At 33.9% G+C, this 16,361-nt stretch overlaps 1 protein-coding gene across 9 annotated transcripts in view; it reads left to right on the top strand.

The window, feature by feature from the left end:
- LOC149724906 (uncharacterized) overlaps nt 1-16,361 on the top strand; it is a 65,039-nt gene that overhangs the window by 4,840 nt on the left and 43,838 nt on the right. For 5 of the 9 annotated variants that reach the window (XM_089892748.1, XM_089892747.1, XM_089892745.1 and 2 more), the window contains 6 exons: nt 289-474; nt 529-600; nt 1,073-1,261; nt 1,325-1,396; nt 1,494-1,709; nt 1,970-2,038. In XM_089892748.1, coding sequence (XP_089748874.1) covers nt 289-474; nt 529-600; nt 1,073-1,261; nt 1,325-1,396; nt 1,494-1,709; nt 1,970-2,038 — 804 coding nt within the window. Of the gene's footprint in view, nt 1-288; nt 475-528; nt 601-1,072; nt 1,262-1,324; nt 1,397-1,493; nt 1,710-1,969; nt 2,039-2,107; nt 2,312-3,582; nt 3,655-3,742; nt 4,617-10,165; nt 10,337-10,412; nt 10,598-12,399; nt 12,523-12,597; nt 12,760-12,955; nt 13,031-13,164; nt 13,388-13,673; nt 13,859-14,157; nt 14,233-14,669; nt 14,856-14,909; nt 14,982-15,452; nt 15,648-16,361 lie in introns of those variants that run through there. The other 4 variants (XM_089892750.1, XM_089892751.1, XM_089892754.1 and 1 more) reach the window with 4 other exon arrangements.

Raw genomic sequence — 16,361 nt, 5'->3', positions numbered from 1 at the left:
CTAAAAGCTTTGATACCTACAAAAATAATTATTAATATTTTATAGGATATCCATATCCATAATGCCCCACACCTTTTCAGTCTAAATTAAAAGTAGATTTAACATATATTCAAAGATATTGACGTTTAAACTTTTACATCAGCAAACACTCGATTTAAACAGCGTGTTTTATCTGAACATGCAGAATCCTCATTTTCTCCTAAATTTCCTGTGGCTGCAACGCACCAGAACCATAGGAATAATCAGTATCGTATACATAGGTATTTCTATGATTTTGCAACATATTAGGGGGAAAAGTACATTGATCCAAAGATATTGAAAACATTCCACGACGAATGTTTCCAGAAAGCAATGCGGCAATACGAGGAACATGATGTGTTTGAACCAGATGAGAGTGAGAAACAATGTGAAAAACTAAAGACACGATTGAATGGTTGTTATTTGATTATAAAACAGAAAAACAAAAGGCGTAAGGTAATTAATTTTAATTAAATATTAATATGCACAATAACTAGTTACAGTTATTAGGTACGGGAACAAAACATAATAATGGATAAAGTTGGTGTTGCTGGGAATGTTTATTTCGAGGAAATGGAAAAGGTATAAAGTAAAGGCCTTTTAAATTACTTAATTTAAATATGCATTTAAAGAGAATTAAATAGCTTGGATGCTTTAGATTTGGTGGTCATTTTTTGTCACTCAATAACCTGGCAATACTGATTATTGCTATCCCTGAAAAGTCAATCAGTACCTAAAGACATCACCAAATGGAGAAGTTTCATTTTTATAACTCTATAAAGATTGGGTAAAATGTGTTCCATGTTAAGCTATAGGAGCCTAAAGTGATACTCTAACAGAATTCTCATGTACAAAAACCTTACACAACCCTTAATATAGTTACTTATTATTTAAGTAAGGAAGCTTAAATAACCGACAAACCCAAGTTGAGTTTACACAGTTTTGTTTAAATTAGAATGGGAAACTGTGTAAACCTTATTTCTGTAAATCATAAAAGGCATATCTATAAACAAGGATTCAACCTAACAGTAATTAATTTTAAATTATTATTTAGGTTGCAGGTGGACAACATTTAGAACATGTTACTACAGCAAAGGCAGAAGCTGAAAGAAAAGCAAATGAATTGTTTAAAACCTCTACCAGTGACTGTAACCAGGACTTGGTAAAGGAGTGTGGGAACAAACTGGATGAAGCTATTCAATTTAAACACAGAGAGTTTGAAAGGCTAAATAAAGACCGATTGGTAATTTTCATCCTTATATAAAAATGTTGAGCTAAGTATTCGTAATCATTCTATTTATTGCAGGAATTGCTTCTTCAGGAATTATCAAACTTAGCTAATGAATGTCGAATGGGTTATGTGGAAATAATGGAAAAAGTAATTATAATAAGTTAAATAACAGTATGTGTTAATGTGATATATATATAAGAGTAGTAAGATTCCCAATATGTCAACGCACTGTTATATTTTATAGGAAAGTAAGAAGGAAGAAACGGTTGAATATTTACGGGCAGTACATCAACAAGCATCTGGAAGTTGTTTGGAAAAATTCAAAGATTCTGAAATAGGGAAGGGGTTTCAGTGTAAAAAACAACAGCTACAATGTTTGGAAGATGGGATTAGTGAATGTTTTCAAGGATATGAAAATGGAATATTGCAAAAAGCTATGGAGGAAAAACGGCAGAAAATTGTATCAAATATTTGTTTTACTTTTAAAATTTGCAGAGAATGGATGAATGTAACATACTTTACCCTAGCCTAGGCCTGACTGTACATTTTGAGATTTAATCATGTTTTGCAGTTTTTTTTTGTAATATATTTATTTAGATTGCTAACCAACTGTGCTACAGCTCCAAACTTTTTGAAAAGAATTTCAAAACGCTAAACTTTTGTTTATTATAACATTGCTTAGTTAAAATAAGTTTTTTTGTTAATATATACCTTTTGCAGGAGAAAGAAAAAAATGATCTATGTGTAGAACGTGCTCGAACAGTAAATAAATATTCTGCACAATTTGAAGTAAGCTATAAACTGCATTATGTGTTGTATTGCATTATATTGTTTTCTAATTAAAATTTCTTTATTTAGAAAGTGGAGAATAAATATGTAGAAGATGAATATCTTTACCAAATTCACGAAAGTTCCAAGCAACAAGCATTGCAAACCTATGCTAATAATGAAAATAGTGTTTCACCTGAAGCTCGCAAAAGTTTTTCGGAAAACATGGATAAACTTAAAAATGAAATGGAACAAATTTTTATTTTTAAAACAGATATGAACAAGAACAACAAGGTGTGTCAATATTGTTGTATTAAAAAGAATAACTTTTATTTTTGATTATAGGAGCGGAGATTAAAAACTAGTTTTAAACGAAAAGAAAGTTTAAAACTAGATAAAGCACCAACACACAAGTCTTTAAAAACCCGCTGTGATTAAAATCAATAAGGCTAGCGAGTAAGAAACATCAACTTTATAAAAGCCCTTTCCATGGTGATAAAATAACTCATGTTTATATAAGCTAAGGTCTCTGATGTAGACTAATTCACTTCAATGGATTTCTGGAAATTTCACCAGCGCAGCCCATTTTGATAAACTCGGTATTAATAAATTTACAGTTGCACACATTCTTTTTCCCCAAAAAATGTGGCATATTTAATCTTTCATACCAGGACACTGTCGTCGTACCGGTGTCCTCTTTCTTACACTCTAATTAAGTGTACTAGTATGCAACATTGGCTGACAATTTGGGCAATCCATTAGTTACCACTGGGTTCAAATAAGCACTGTTAAGCACAGTAATGGCAACAATGAAACAAACCGGTATCCTTCTCACGCACGACTACACTGGATACCTGGTCATTCAGACCATTTGGGGAACGAGCTTGCTGACAAGCTAGCTCGTGATGGTTCCAGTAACACATTCTATGGCCCAGAGCCAGGTTTACCTATCCCCACTAGCCGATGTAAATCGGATCTGGCTCTTTGGGTGGACAAAACATGACGGCTGCAGGCAGACGAAGGAGTATAGGAGAAACATTAGCAGGTGTTTTTCCGAACAACTCCTGAAGCTGCCAAGGCAAACGTTATGTTCCATTCTTCAAGTGATAACAGGGCATGGCATGTTTGCCAGTCATCTGCATAAACTTAAAAAAAGTGAGAGTCCCATCTGCCCTGTCTGTGGCGAGGAAGATGAGACATCCTTTCATTATGTTGGCATATGTCCAGCATATGCGAACGCAAGACGGAAGCATCTAAACTTGACCCAGCTGTCAAGGGAAGATCTCCATGCAGTAGCACCCCGGGTGTTGGGGTAATGGGTCAATTATGGCCTAAATCCTAGGGCCCATGGCGTGCCACGCCGCGGGACCTCACCCACATAGAATAGAATAGAAAACCGGTATCCTTTTTCCAGAAAATATTGAAAAAACTAAACAAATATAAATTAAGCACCAGCCGTAGGGAACCATAAGAATTTTATTTAATGTTCAACAGTACTTCAAATGCATTTTATGTACGGTTTGTTGTTAATGCAAAGTAATACCATTTTTTCTATTTTAAAACAGGAAAAAGTGGAGCGAATTATTCAATTGTTCCGTGCAGAAGTTTCAGTTGAATACTTGGAAACAATGAAAGAGGTAATTTTGCAAAGATCTTGTTTTAAATCATTTTTTAAACAAACAGAGAACGAATTCGGTAGAAGCAGCTTTAATAAATTACATACAGGTAGCAAAGTATGGAGAGCCACTTTTAAACAAAGTGCATAAGATATACAAAAAGTATATCAGCGAAAAAGTGAAACAAGAAATTCCCATCTCAACCCTTCGACAATCTACAGAAGAAGAAAGTAGTCGGATGCTTGATGAACTAAGAGAGAAGGTTAAAGCACATTGGACAACTTGGTTGATTTACGTTGCTGTTGGAGCTACCATACTTGCAGCTGCTGGTGCATTTTTAGGTGTTGCGGCAGGTGGAGTTGTTGCAACTCAAGGTGCTGCAACCGCTGCTGTTGCCGCTGTTGAGGGTACTGCTGTTGGTGGTGCTATTAGTACCATTGTTAGTGGTGTTGTTACCGCTGTTGAGGGTACTGCTGTTGGTGGTGCTATTAGTACTGCTCTTGGTGGTACTGCTCTTGCAGCTAACACATCTGCTACAATAATGCTATTTATAGAAAGATTTTTTTCTTGGATGATGAACAAGAATATTAAAGATTCCCCATCTTTCACAACCTTGCAGAAGGTCCGACCTTTTTTTATATACTAAAGGTTATTCTGACCCTTATCATATCATTATAATCAAAGGGAACTAATATAGTGTGTTAACCGCACAGACTTCTCATGCTTAATTTCACTAATCCCATGTGACCGTCTTTGTTTTCACGTTATGTCGTCTGTTGTGCGTTTTTTGTTGAAAATTCAATTTTGGCTATAATGTCATTGATTTGATCACCGTACATATTTTTGAGCCCCTTACCTAATATCATCACACAAATTGGTCATATGAATACGCTATTGAATCAAAACTCAGCTAAAATTTGTTGGAAATGTATTTAATGTATATATCATAAACAAGCAAATATAACATAATAAACTAGATAATAAATGTATTGGAAGATTTTTGTAAACACCATTGGTGCAGGTGTTAACTAAAATTTGTTACCTAGTATGGGATTTTTAAAGTAGGGATTTAGACTTGACGATTTAAGAAAATGGCTCTATATGCCCATGTAATTCTTCATATGCGCATACATTTTACAGCATCCGACTAAAACAGTAAAGGTAAGTGTATATTTTGGTAGTGGCGTGTTATTCAGCTATGTCATGACGAGACTTATGACGTAACATTCACGCGAGTAGTACAAACAAAGCAAAATCCAAACGACCAACAATCTTAAGACTCTTAACAGACCGCAGCGATTGTGAACTGAGAAATTGCATGTGCCGTAATAAAGAACCGTCGCACGCCACAAAACTTGTAGCATTTTTTACTGTATAATGTAATGTAGTATAAAGCAAAGAGATTTTTTACTGTATAATGTAATGTAGTATATAAAGCAAAGAGATTAAAACCAATCTCTTTAGACTTAGTATATCTTTGATATGGTTTTAATCTCTTTGGTATAAAGTAATAATATATGTTAATAAATAATAATGTTATAGTAAATAGTATGTCATAATAATATTGTAATAGAATAGTACTTAACTGAAGTCTTGCAAGACAACTTCTTTCCTTCCAACTTGTAACCTGTTTGGAACCAACCTTATCTAAACTGAAAAGTAGTAACTTTTTGAACAGACGTTTTATGCGCGAAGCAATCATAAGGCGGGCGTAATCAACTGGTGCGGGGCGTCAGTCACGTGAGCAATCTGACCAATCAGCTTTGGATAGCTGTCTTAACGTGACGTCAGTTTAACACTATGACGTAATAAACTGAGTTTACAATGATTAGCGATTTTGAATTTATATTAGCGATTATGATTCTGAAGAATAACTCTAAAGTTTATGAATATTTATATTTTGATTCGATTTCGTCATAAGTTTAAGCTGTATAGTGACTAGTGATAATAATTTTTATCATGTTACCTTAAGTATTTTATATTGTAGCCTAGGCCTATATATAAAGAATTTGGTACTGTAAGGACATCAATTGATAAATTGTGTATCCCACAAATGCACATAAAATAATAATAACAGAAAATTTATAATAACTTTATTTATAATTTAGACTATTGTACGTTAAACAACGATCTAATTATATTTTACGTTGGATATATGTAATATAGTGAGTACGAATGGATGCAACCTGTATAGTAGGATGGTGGTATATCGGGATAAATAGGCAAAAAAAACAATATTTTAATAACACGACATATTATTGTACGCTTTCAAAGTTTAATTAAATATTCGGTGTCTTTACCCCACCAAATAACTAAACTGGCCTAATAAACTTGAATGGTTGGTGTAGTTTTTGAAATAAACAGCTAAGACCCATGTGCGCCTATCTTTTACAATGGAGACCAAACAAAATGGGAACGGAGTTGGCGGTCACGTGAATAGAAAAAAGAATGTATCACGGTATTGGGCGTTTGCGCGTTCTTTTGAAAAAGTAGGCGTACGTATGGGTCACAAAGATTAGTGAAACCCCGTAAGTGCGTTAACTCACGATATGCCTAGAAACTAGACAGAAGGATATGTTACCCTCCTTCGTTGGAGATGAATACTATTTCAAACATAAATAAAGTAAACACCGTTAATTTTATAACTGTCGTCGAAGGGGGATTGTCCACGGGGTCACCAATTGTTCGGGGTGTAATAAAAGTTAAAGCACGCACCTGTTTCTTGACATTAACGACTCCATAACGCTATGTCCACAACTCGGTTTATTAAATGAACAAACAAGCGGCATTTTAAGCTACGGACAAATTCGAGGACAATAACACTATAAGAAAGCTCCTATTGCCCTCCTTACACATAAAATGGGAGGGCTTTTATAGCGTAAAGCAAATTTGGGTAAACTAATAAAACTGTGATCAAAGCACCGTCAACCTACAGACGCATTGGATTGAAAAACATGGTTTCTTTGTGACGAAATACAACGCCATTTATTACAACGTAATAAATCCGTAAACTCAGTCTTTGTAATAATTTAGTTGTGCTGAAGTAGCACTGTAGAGAGGGCGTAAAAACTTGACCAATTTTTGTTTAATATTCACGAGCCTTTAGTTCGTAACATGTCAAAACGAAAGTAAACCCAGGATTATATAAAGTACAGGTTCATAGCTTTCTTTTTTTATTTGTGGATGATTGTAGAATGTAGATGGTACGAGAACGCTGCATGAACCAAAAAATGGTACGCGAGTAGATAAAGTTTGTGAACCGGTGCTGTAGAGCAGTTTTAATTTTTTCTGCAGTATTTTTCAAACGTAAATTCCACGCACAGCTGGAAAGCATAACTCTTGTATGGAGTTCTGCCACATATTTTTTTGCCACCTATTTCAGTTAAAGGTTAAACTCAAGTTTAAACCTCCTTGGCAACCAACCGTGAGTTTGTGACTAGTTTGGGGGTTAGGCGTCATTCAAGTTAATACGGACGCAGACTATATAGTAGAGTGGGGTAAGATGGGACATGTTTTAATTCTGTTTAAATCTCTTTACTCGTCCCATTTGGTAGTAAACAACAAATATTTACAGAATTATATAATCGTAGCTATAACCCCACAGCACTATATATACCAACATCGAGTTCTTAACTTTTGAAGCATTGAAGAAGCAATTGAATTGATGTTTCCACTCTAACATCATCTGATCAGCGAACAATTAACATCGATTAATCCAGGAGCTTGATCGTGTTTAAATTATAATCTAATGCGAACGGCAACAAAACCGTTTTTGGCTAATTACGTATGACGTTTTGCAACGACACGTATTTACATATTTTCTTTCTAAATACAAAACGTGTAGTGGAATGCGAAATGTAATCATTGGTAAAATTCGCTCAAAGATTGTCAAGTTATTACTTGCTAATTAATTTTACAAATTAAGTTATGCTATACTTTAATGCAGCGTGTACGTATTTTCACTGTCATGTATACGATCTGCTTTTATTACTGCGTGTGTGTTTTAATATATATCTACGATTTACCATATAGTAGGTATCGGGTTATATGTGCTAGTGCCTAGTTAAGAGGTCGGTGGTTATTCGTTCAGACGATACAGCAACAATACATATACCAGACTTATACACGAATAATCCAATACATGATTGTATTATTCGAAATAAAGCAACAAATATGTAAAACAACTGACAAAATGCACTTACCTTGAGTATGAGACACATATATTTAATATTAATAATATTAATATTACTAAGTTTGATTGCTATCAGCCATACGCGCCTGCAATGGCATGAAAGACACAGCGCCTTTCGCAAGATACGTGAGGCCACCACAACCGTCATAGGGAACTCATTTTAAACGCTAATCAATCTTCAATTGCGGCTGCGTTTTTACCCTTGTCAAAGTTAAAATGAATGAATGTAACTTGCTTTATCCTAGCGTGGCCGGAAAACGACAGTCGTTATCACACGGGTGTTCATACACCTCGTGCCAACTTACGAGTTGCCAGCATGTATGTTACTTTGTTGGTGATTATTTTGTTGGAATTTTTTTCATCTTTTTTTTATGTATGGCAGATAATTTGGACAACCCATTAGTGACCACTGGGTTGGAGCAATTGCCGTTAAGTGTCTTGCCCAAGGACACATACGCCCACAATGGTAGCAGCGACGAGCCTTCAACCCATTACCTCCGGGTTGGAGGCAGGCGCGCTATGACCACTTTGTCACGGCGCCGGACAATATGATATTTTGAAATTAAAATGCTACAGCAATACAAAACATATCACCCACTTAACCTACAATGTTACGATAGTGAAACAACACGTACATAATAAGGTATATGTCCCGATTTAATCAATCTACGTCAATTTCGATAAAACTTTCTATCGCAACTAACCGTTCACGTCCGTTAAGTTATAGTAGGGTGGGCCAAGATGGGACACTTTGTCAGACGAGACTTGTTTTAATTTTCTTTTACGGACCCCCATTTATTAATATAGTATGATGGGGGAAGACGGGACATCTGTAGCACATAATATCCAAACATCCTGATCGTGTTTTAAACAATCATTAACGGTGTATGGGAGTCGTGAGGTTACGATTTTATAATTCTTTGAATGTTCTTTTTTTACTACTAAATGAGACGGGGAAACAGAATAAAAAAGGTGTCCCATCTTCCCCCACCCTACTATAATCAGGAAAATAAGGTTACAGAATTATGCGACAGTATTATCACGATTTTATAAAACGCCTGTCAAAGCTGATTACTGTTTTTAAAAATTAAAAAAAAATGTAAAAATGAAACAGTATACTTTGAACAGGTAAAAAAGTGCGAAATAGTAAGGTGCTATTTTTTAATGCTCGCTAAATCATAGTAAAGCCGATGAATGTTTTTAGTTTGCGTGTGCGAACGATTTAACTAGTTTTATAGCTTCATAAAAACAACCTTAAATATTTCGTATAGTTTGATTTTGTCTCATAAAACTAATTTTAGTTTTGTGTAAAAATCTCAGATATAAACATGAGGAAAATAAGCAGGGGTCAATATGATTTTAATTTGAGAATAAAGCAACAGAAAATATCGTTTTAACGTTATATATATAAAGTTTACAAAACTAGCACCGCCGGTTGATTTCGATAAGTTAACTACAAGTTGCAGAATACTGTTAATGTCAAAATATTTTAATTTGGTGTCCCATCTTCCCCCACACTGTAGTTTTGTATGTTTTTATTGCTAAACTCTAAAAGGTTTATTTTTAATTCAATATATTATACCTCAGGGGTTATTCAAATATAATATAGCCTACTGATACAATATCAAGATAATGTATGGAAAATATATTCGAAATTCAATCATTTGCACTTAGAGATAATTTATGAGAAGTTGCTTGGGCCGAACACAGTGTAGCAATACCCAATTTGTCGCAGAAATATAAACTTTATCAATAGTGATTATCAATTTTCTGTTATTACACGTTGATATGCATTTGTAGGATACAAAATTTATCAATTGATGTTCAAACAATACCAATTTTCTCGCAATAATATAATGTAGGTAATATGTTAAAAGCTATAGCAGCGAATCGCTAAATAACTCCTCGTGTACTTTATTATTATATTTTTAAATTGTTGTCAATTAATAAAGGAATGATAGTACTAATCCTTGGTATCACCCAAAAACCGCTATTTATTTTGATGTTGGAAATATTTAGCAATATGTTCTTAAGTGTCCCATCTTTCCCCACTGTACTATATGTCTAACACATCGTTTGTTTGAACGTTTTCAAATAAATTTATTATATAAACTGGCCTAATGAACTTGAACAGTTGGTGTAGTTTTTGAAATAAACAGCTAAAACCCCATAAAATCACTGTGCGCCTATCTTTAACAATGGAGACCAAGCGAATTGGGGACGGAGTTGTCGGTCACGTGAATAGAAAAAAGAATATATCACAGTTTTGGGCAGTTGCGCGTTCTACTCTTTTATTTCTGTGAAATTTCCAGACAATTCTTGTGTCACCAGTTGATCTCAAATAGAAATATAAGTTTTTCATCTTTTGCAGAATATAGAATACTTTTGCAGTCTTCTTGTTAATACTGCTAAACATCTTTGAAAAGAAAATGGAACGTTTAAAATCAGCAGCAAATGCTTCAATGGAGAAAGTTCGGAAAGCAAAGGCACTATATTGGGATGCAAACACTGGTGTGTATCAAACGAATTATTTATTAATTTTTTAATATATATCAGATAATTTTTACATCGTTTTTTTTTATTTCAGAGGTAAAAAGTGAGTCCATTGTAACCATGGATGGAGATAAACCAAAAGTTGAATTAGAAGTGCTTGGGAGAATACTGCAAGAATGTATAGACCATCCCGTTGCAATTATCAGCGTATTTGGAGATTTTCGCGGTGGAAAGTCGTTTCTGTTGAATCTATTGTGTCAGTATCTAATGCAAACACAAGTGAGTTATTTAAGATTTCCATCAGGTCAATATCTAAAAGGTGCATTTAAATTGAGTTTGTCTTAATGACGTCATACCCATTTCAAAATAGATCTATAAAAAAAAACGTTTCACAAACGGAGGGCAGATGACCTATTAGAGTCTGTTTTTTTTTTTATTTCTTGCTGGTGAGATCTTGTCAGCAAGGACCTGGGGTTTAGGCCAGATTTGGCCTATTACCCCAACACCCGGAAAGCTCATTTCAGTCTTTCATGCGACCAGTGCCGCGACACCGCATCGCATTCAGACACGTATTTTTCGCACCGTTTTTTTATCCTCGTTTGCTTATGAGTTACCACACTTTTCAACTTTGTGTATGATTTTGCTTAGATATGGCTTATAACCCATTAGTGACCGCTGGGTTGGAGCAACGTCCGGTAAGTGTCTTGCCCATAGACACATGCGTCGATCAGTATTAGTATCGACGTCGAGCATCGAACCAGAAACACTGTGGTTACGATGCAAATGTAATGAATATAACTTTCCGGTAGAATCTACCTGGCCAAAAATAATTTCCAAGATTATTTTTATTCATTTGCAGTTCCGCCTATATATTGTTGTTACGTGACAAACTGACAAGCGTATTTAAGAAATCATTTAGTACAATAGAATAGTGGTTTAAAACGCGAGGCAAGTTGGGACACTTTTTTAAAACGTTAATTTTGAGGTTTCTATATTCGACGTTACGCGAATGCAAATGTTACAGTATTATTCAACGGTAAAGTGTAAAAAATTATTTGTCCCATCTTCCCCCACTTTGTAGTGTTGTAGAATTTTAATGCCCAACTGTGTAAGGTTTGTTTTAAGTTCAATAATTTATACCTCAGGGTTAATTCAAATAGGATTTTTGATATAATAAAAAAAAGGAAAATATTTTCAAAACTCAGTAACGGCTAGGCACTTCGAGATAATTTATGAGAAGTGGCCCTTGCCAAATATAGTGTGGCGATTTCAAATTTGTGGAAAAACTATAAACTTCATTATAAGTTGCTATAAATTTTTTGTTATATAAGTTTAAATAATCTATAAAGTTTATTGTTGTACAAACAATACCAATTTTTGATACAATAACATATTGTAGGTTAAGAATAGAATAATAATTTTTTGTGGGGTAACTCTGTTTTAAAATCTCGTTTGAAATGTTGTCAATTTACTAAAGGTGTGATATTACTAATTCATGGTATCACCAAAAACCTCATATATTTTTTTTATTTTGGAAATATTGGGCAATATGTGCTTAGGTATCCCATCTTACCTCACCCTACTATATTACGAGTAAAAATGGGGACTTGCACATTGCATTAAGGTTTAAATGAATTTGTTAGGATTTGGTAACATCGTATAAATTAGATCATATTTACACTTACAAACTTCTTTGCAAAAAAAACACACCAATTAAATGGCCAAACTGTTTCAAATTAACTTCCTTTTAAAATCTTGTTTTATTTGAACAAACTAGTCTGGTTTATTGCTGTTCATATTACACAAGTATTGCAATATTAAATTAATAATACAGAAATACAGTAGAGATAAAGTTACCCGAAATACCAAAAAAGATATTGTATAAGAGTAATAAAAAATACAAGACAGAAAACACAGTTTAGTGCTTGTTACACCTTGCATCACAAAATATGTGTTGTTGTGTAAGAGGTGGTGGCAGGTATGGTACATACGTGCTTATTGTTTTGCGTAGGCTACTTTGTAAAATGGTTGAATAAATAGAGTATTATAAAAGTAATGCAAATAATCATTTGTAACCGAAGGACTGGATTAAAAAGAAAGACGAATTGGTTAAAGTATTCAACTGGAGAGCGGGAACCAAAAGTCATACCACAGGAATTGATATCACTAACAAACCTTTCATGCTGGAGAATGATAAGGGAGAGGTATAAAAATTGTTTTAAAAAAATAGGTTTAAAAATAAAAATGGCTCTTTTTCATTTAAATGTTTTTGTCATAAGGAAATAGCTGTGTTCTTGATGGACACTCAAGGATCTTTTGATAAGAAAATGAGTGCAGGAGAATGTTCATTAATATTTGCATTGAGCATTTTAATAAGTTCGGTCCAAGTCTACAACTTGCCATCAGGATTAATAAGGGAGAGTGATTTACAACAATTAGGGGTAAGGTAGTCAGTTTTTAATAAATGTTTGTTTTATTGTTGGCCCAACTTATCTACTTTATTGGAATTCCTGTATATTTGCCTAAAAAACAATTAACTATTAATATAAAAAATGCTACCTTAACTCACCTGCCTTTATAATAATGGTAATATTAAATACAAAATGACCAACAAACTTTACTTTAACTATTTTACAGCTGTTTTTACAATATGCCAATACCACTATAAAGAACAAATGCAGCAATCCTTCTGAATCTTCCTCACTTTTCCCGGTAAGCTTACTGGATGCCTTTGCTGTGTTTATGGAAAAAAACTTTTTTCTGTATGGCTGACAATTTGTTCACCCCATTAGTAACCACAATAGTAGCAACAACAAACCTTAAACCCATACCCTATAATTTTCCAGCCTCTTATGTTACTGGTTCGTAACTGGCAGCAGCCAGATTCTAATTATGGCAGCAAAGGTGGGATGAAATATTTGGAAGAAGTTATGAAAGCGGATCAAGATGAAAACAAGGATGTTCGGAAGAAGATAAAGGAAGGTTTCCCTGATGTTCGATGCCATTTGCTGCGTGATCCGGGGGAAAAAGTTAAAGAGAGTAGTGACAGTTCTCAACTTAAACTTACAGGTACTTGGAATATGCATTGTTTCAATTTGTTTGGTCTTACCCCATGCTCAGTGTTTAGAACTCTACCCTTTAAAAAGAACAATTGACATATCTGTTCACCTACAAAGTTACATACATGGTAAATTGTAAGCACGAGGTGTATGAAACAGAACACCCGTGTTATAACGAATGTCCTTGCCCAAACACAAGAGGATAAATCAGATACACTCATTCAACATTGATGGCAAATCCTTGTTTATCTATATGGTCACCACTTTATAAATAGTTTTATCTCACAATGATACAGACATAGATGAACGCTTCCTTGTTGGAGTGGATGATTTGGCCAAGTGTTCGTTTTCTAAAGATAGCTTGGTTGTTAAGCAACTTAATGGTAAAGCTTGCACTGGTAAAGATATTATGCAGCTTGCGGGGGAACTTGATAACATGATTAAAAGTGGTCAAACACCCCAAGTTCACACATTAATGAAGGTATAAAAGTACAAGTATTTTAAGTTTATTTAATAGTGTGTTGCTCACATATTTGAGACGGCTTTGTCTATGGTAGTGTAGCAGCCTACACTTAAAGTCACTTTTACAATGCATTCTTCTTTATAATGTAACTAGATTAGAAGCTTGATGCTACCATGTGGTAACATTTACGGTTACTTAGTACAAGTTACTTTTTCCCGCAATAATAATGCAAACAAGAGTTAAGAGTTTTTTGTTTAAACCATTCTCTATCTTCATAAATCAGAGAACCATATAGCCTACTATAAGTAATGTTTCAGCTCAATGAAATTGTTGAATTTCATAAGAAAATTGATGAATTTGAACATGAATATGTTGCTACAATGAATTCCCAGGTAAGCCAGGAGTTTTCCTAAAAGCTTTGATACCTACAAAAATAATTATTAATATTTTATAGGATATCCATATCCATAATGCCCCACACCTTTTAAGTCCAAATTAAAAGTAGATTTAACATCTATTCAAAGATATTGACGTTTAAACTTTTACATCAGCAAACACCCGATTTAAACAGCGTGTTTTATCTGAACATGCAGAATCCTCATTTTCTCCTAAATTTCCTGTGGCTGCAACACACCAGAACCATAGGAATAATCAGTATCGTATACATAGGTATTTCTATGATTTTGCAACATATTAGCTGGATTTTTCTACAACATCAAACATGATATACTTTTTCTATGGCACTTTAAAAGTTAATGGCAATTAATAGTTTAGGGCCAAAACATATTGTCGCAGAAGCCCTATAAAACTTTGAAAAATTTCATTATAGGGGGAAAAGTACATTGACCCAAAGATATTGAAAACATTCCACGACGAATGTTTCCAGAAAGCAATGCAGCAATACGAAGAACATGATGTGTTTGAACCAGATGAGAGTGAGAAACAATGTCAAATACTAAAGACACGATTGAATGGTTGTTATTTGATTATACAACAGAATAACAAAACACGTAAGGTAATAGCTTTTGTTTAAATATTAATATGCACAATAACTAGTTACAGTTATTAGGTACGGGAACAAAACATAATAATGGATAAAGTTGGTGTTGCTGGGAATGTTTATTTCGAGGAAATGGAAAAGGTATAAAGTAAAGGCTTTTTAAATTACTTAATTTAAATATGCATTTAAAGATAATCAAATAGCTTGGATGCTTTAGATTTGGTGGTCATTTTTTGTCACTCAATAACCTGGCAATACTGATTATTGCTATCCCTGAAAAGTCAATCAGTACCTAAAGACATCACCAAATGGAGAAGTTTTATTTTTATAACTCTATAAAGATTGGGTAAAATGTGTTCCATGTTAAGCTATAGGAGCCTAAAGTGATACTCTAACAGAATTCTCATGTACAAAAACCTTACACAACCCTTAATATAATTACTTATTATTTAAGTAAGGAAGCTTAAATAACTGAAAAACCCAACTTGAGTTTACACAGTTTTGTTTAAATTAGAATGGGAAACTGTGTAAATCTTATTTCAGTTAATGTATAAGGCATATCTATAAACAAGGATTTAACCTAACAGTAATTAATTTTAAATTATTATTTAGGTTGCAGACGGACAACATTTGGAAGATGCTATTACAGCAAAGGCCGAAGCTGAAAGAAAAGCAAACGAAGCGTTTAAAACATCTACCAGTGACTGTAACCAAGACTTAGTAAAGAAGTGTGAGTGTGAGAACAAACTGCACGAAGCTATTCAATTAAAACACAGGGAGTTTGAAAGAATCAATGCAAACCGATTGGTAATTTTAATACTTTATATAAAAATGTTGAACTAAGTATTCAATATAATTCTATTTGTTGCAGAAATTGCTTCTTCAGGATTTATCAAATTTAGCTACAGATTGTCGAAGTTAAATAACTGTATATGTATAAAGATATATATGTATACAGATATATATATATATGAGTAGTAAGAATCCCAATATGTCATCGCACGGTTATATTTTATAGGAAAGTAAGAAGGAAGGAACGGTTAAATATTTGCAGGCGGTACACCCCGCACGACGACGGGCAGCAGCAGTACACCCCGCACGACGACGGGCACCAACAACGAGCACGTGAAAGTTGTTTGGAAAAATTCAATGGTTCGGAAATAGGAAAGGGGTTTCAGTGTAAAGAACAACAACTAAAATGTCTAGAAGATGTGATTAGTGAATGTTTTCAAGGATATGGAAATAGAATATGGCAAAAAGCTATGGAGGAAAAACGACAAAAAAATTGTATCAAATATTTATTCAATGGTTCTGAAATAGGGAAGGAGTAGTGTAAAGACAGCTAAAATGTTTAGAAGAAAGGATTAATGAATGCTTGTAAGGATATGAAAATGGAGTATTGCAAAATGTTATGGAGGAAAAAGGACAGAACATTGTATTAAATATTTGTTTTACTCTTAAAATTTGCAGAAAATGAATGAATGTAACTTACTTTACCCTCGCCTATAAAAGAGGCCGGGG

This window comes from Ciona robusta, chromosome 14 (assembly GCF_009617815.1).
Source record: "Ciona robusta chromosome 14, ASM961781v2".
NCBI lineage: Eukaryota > Metazoa > Chordata > Ascidiacea > Phlebobranchia > Cionidae > Ciona > Ciona robusta.
The sequence above is the reverse complement of the archived record's forward strand: the minus strand, read 5'-3'. Positions and strand labels throughout refer to the sequence as shown.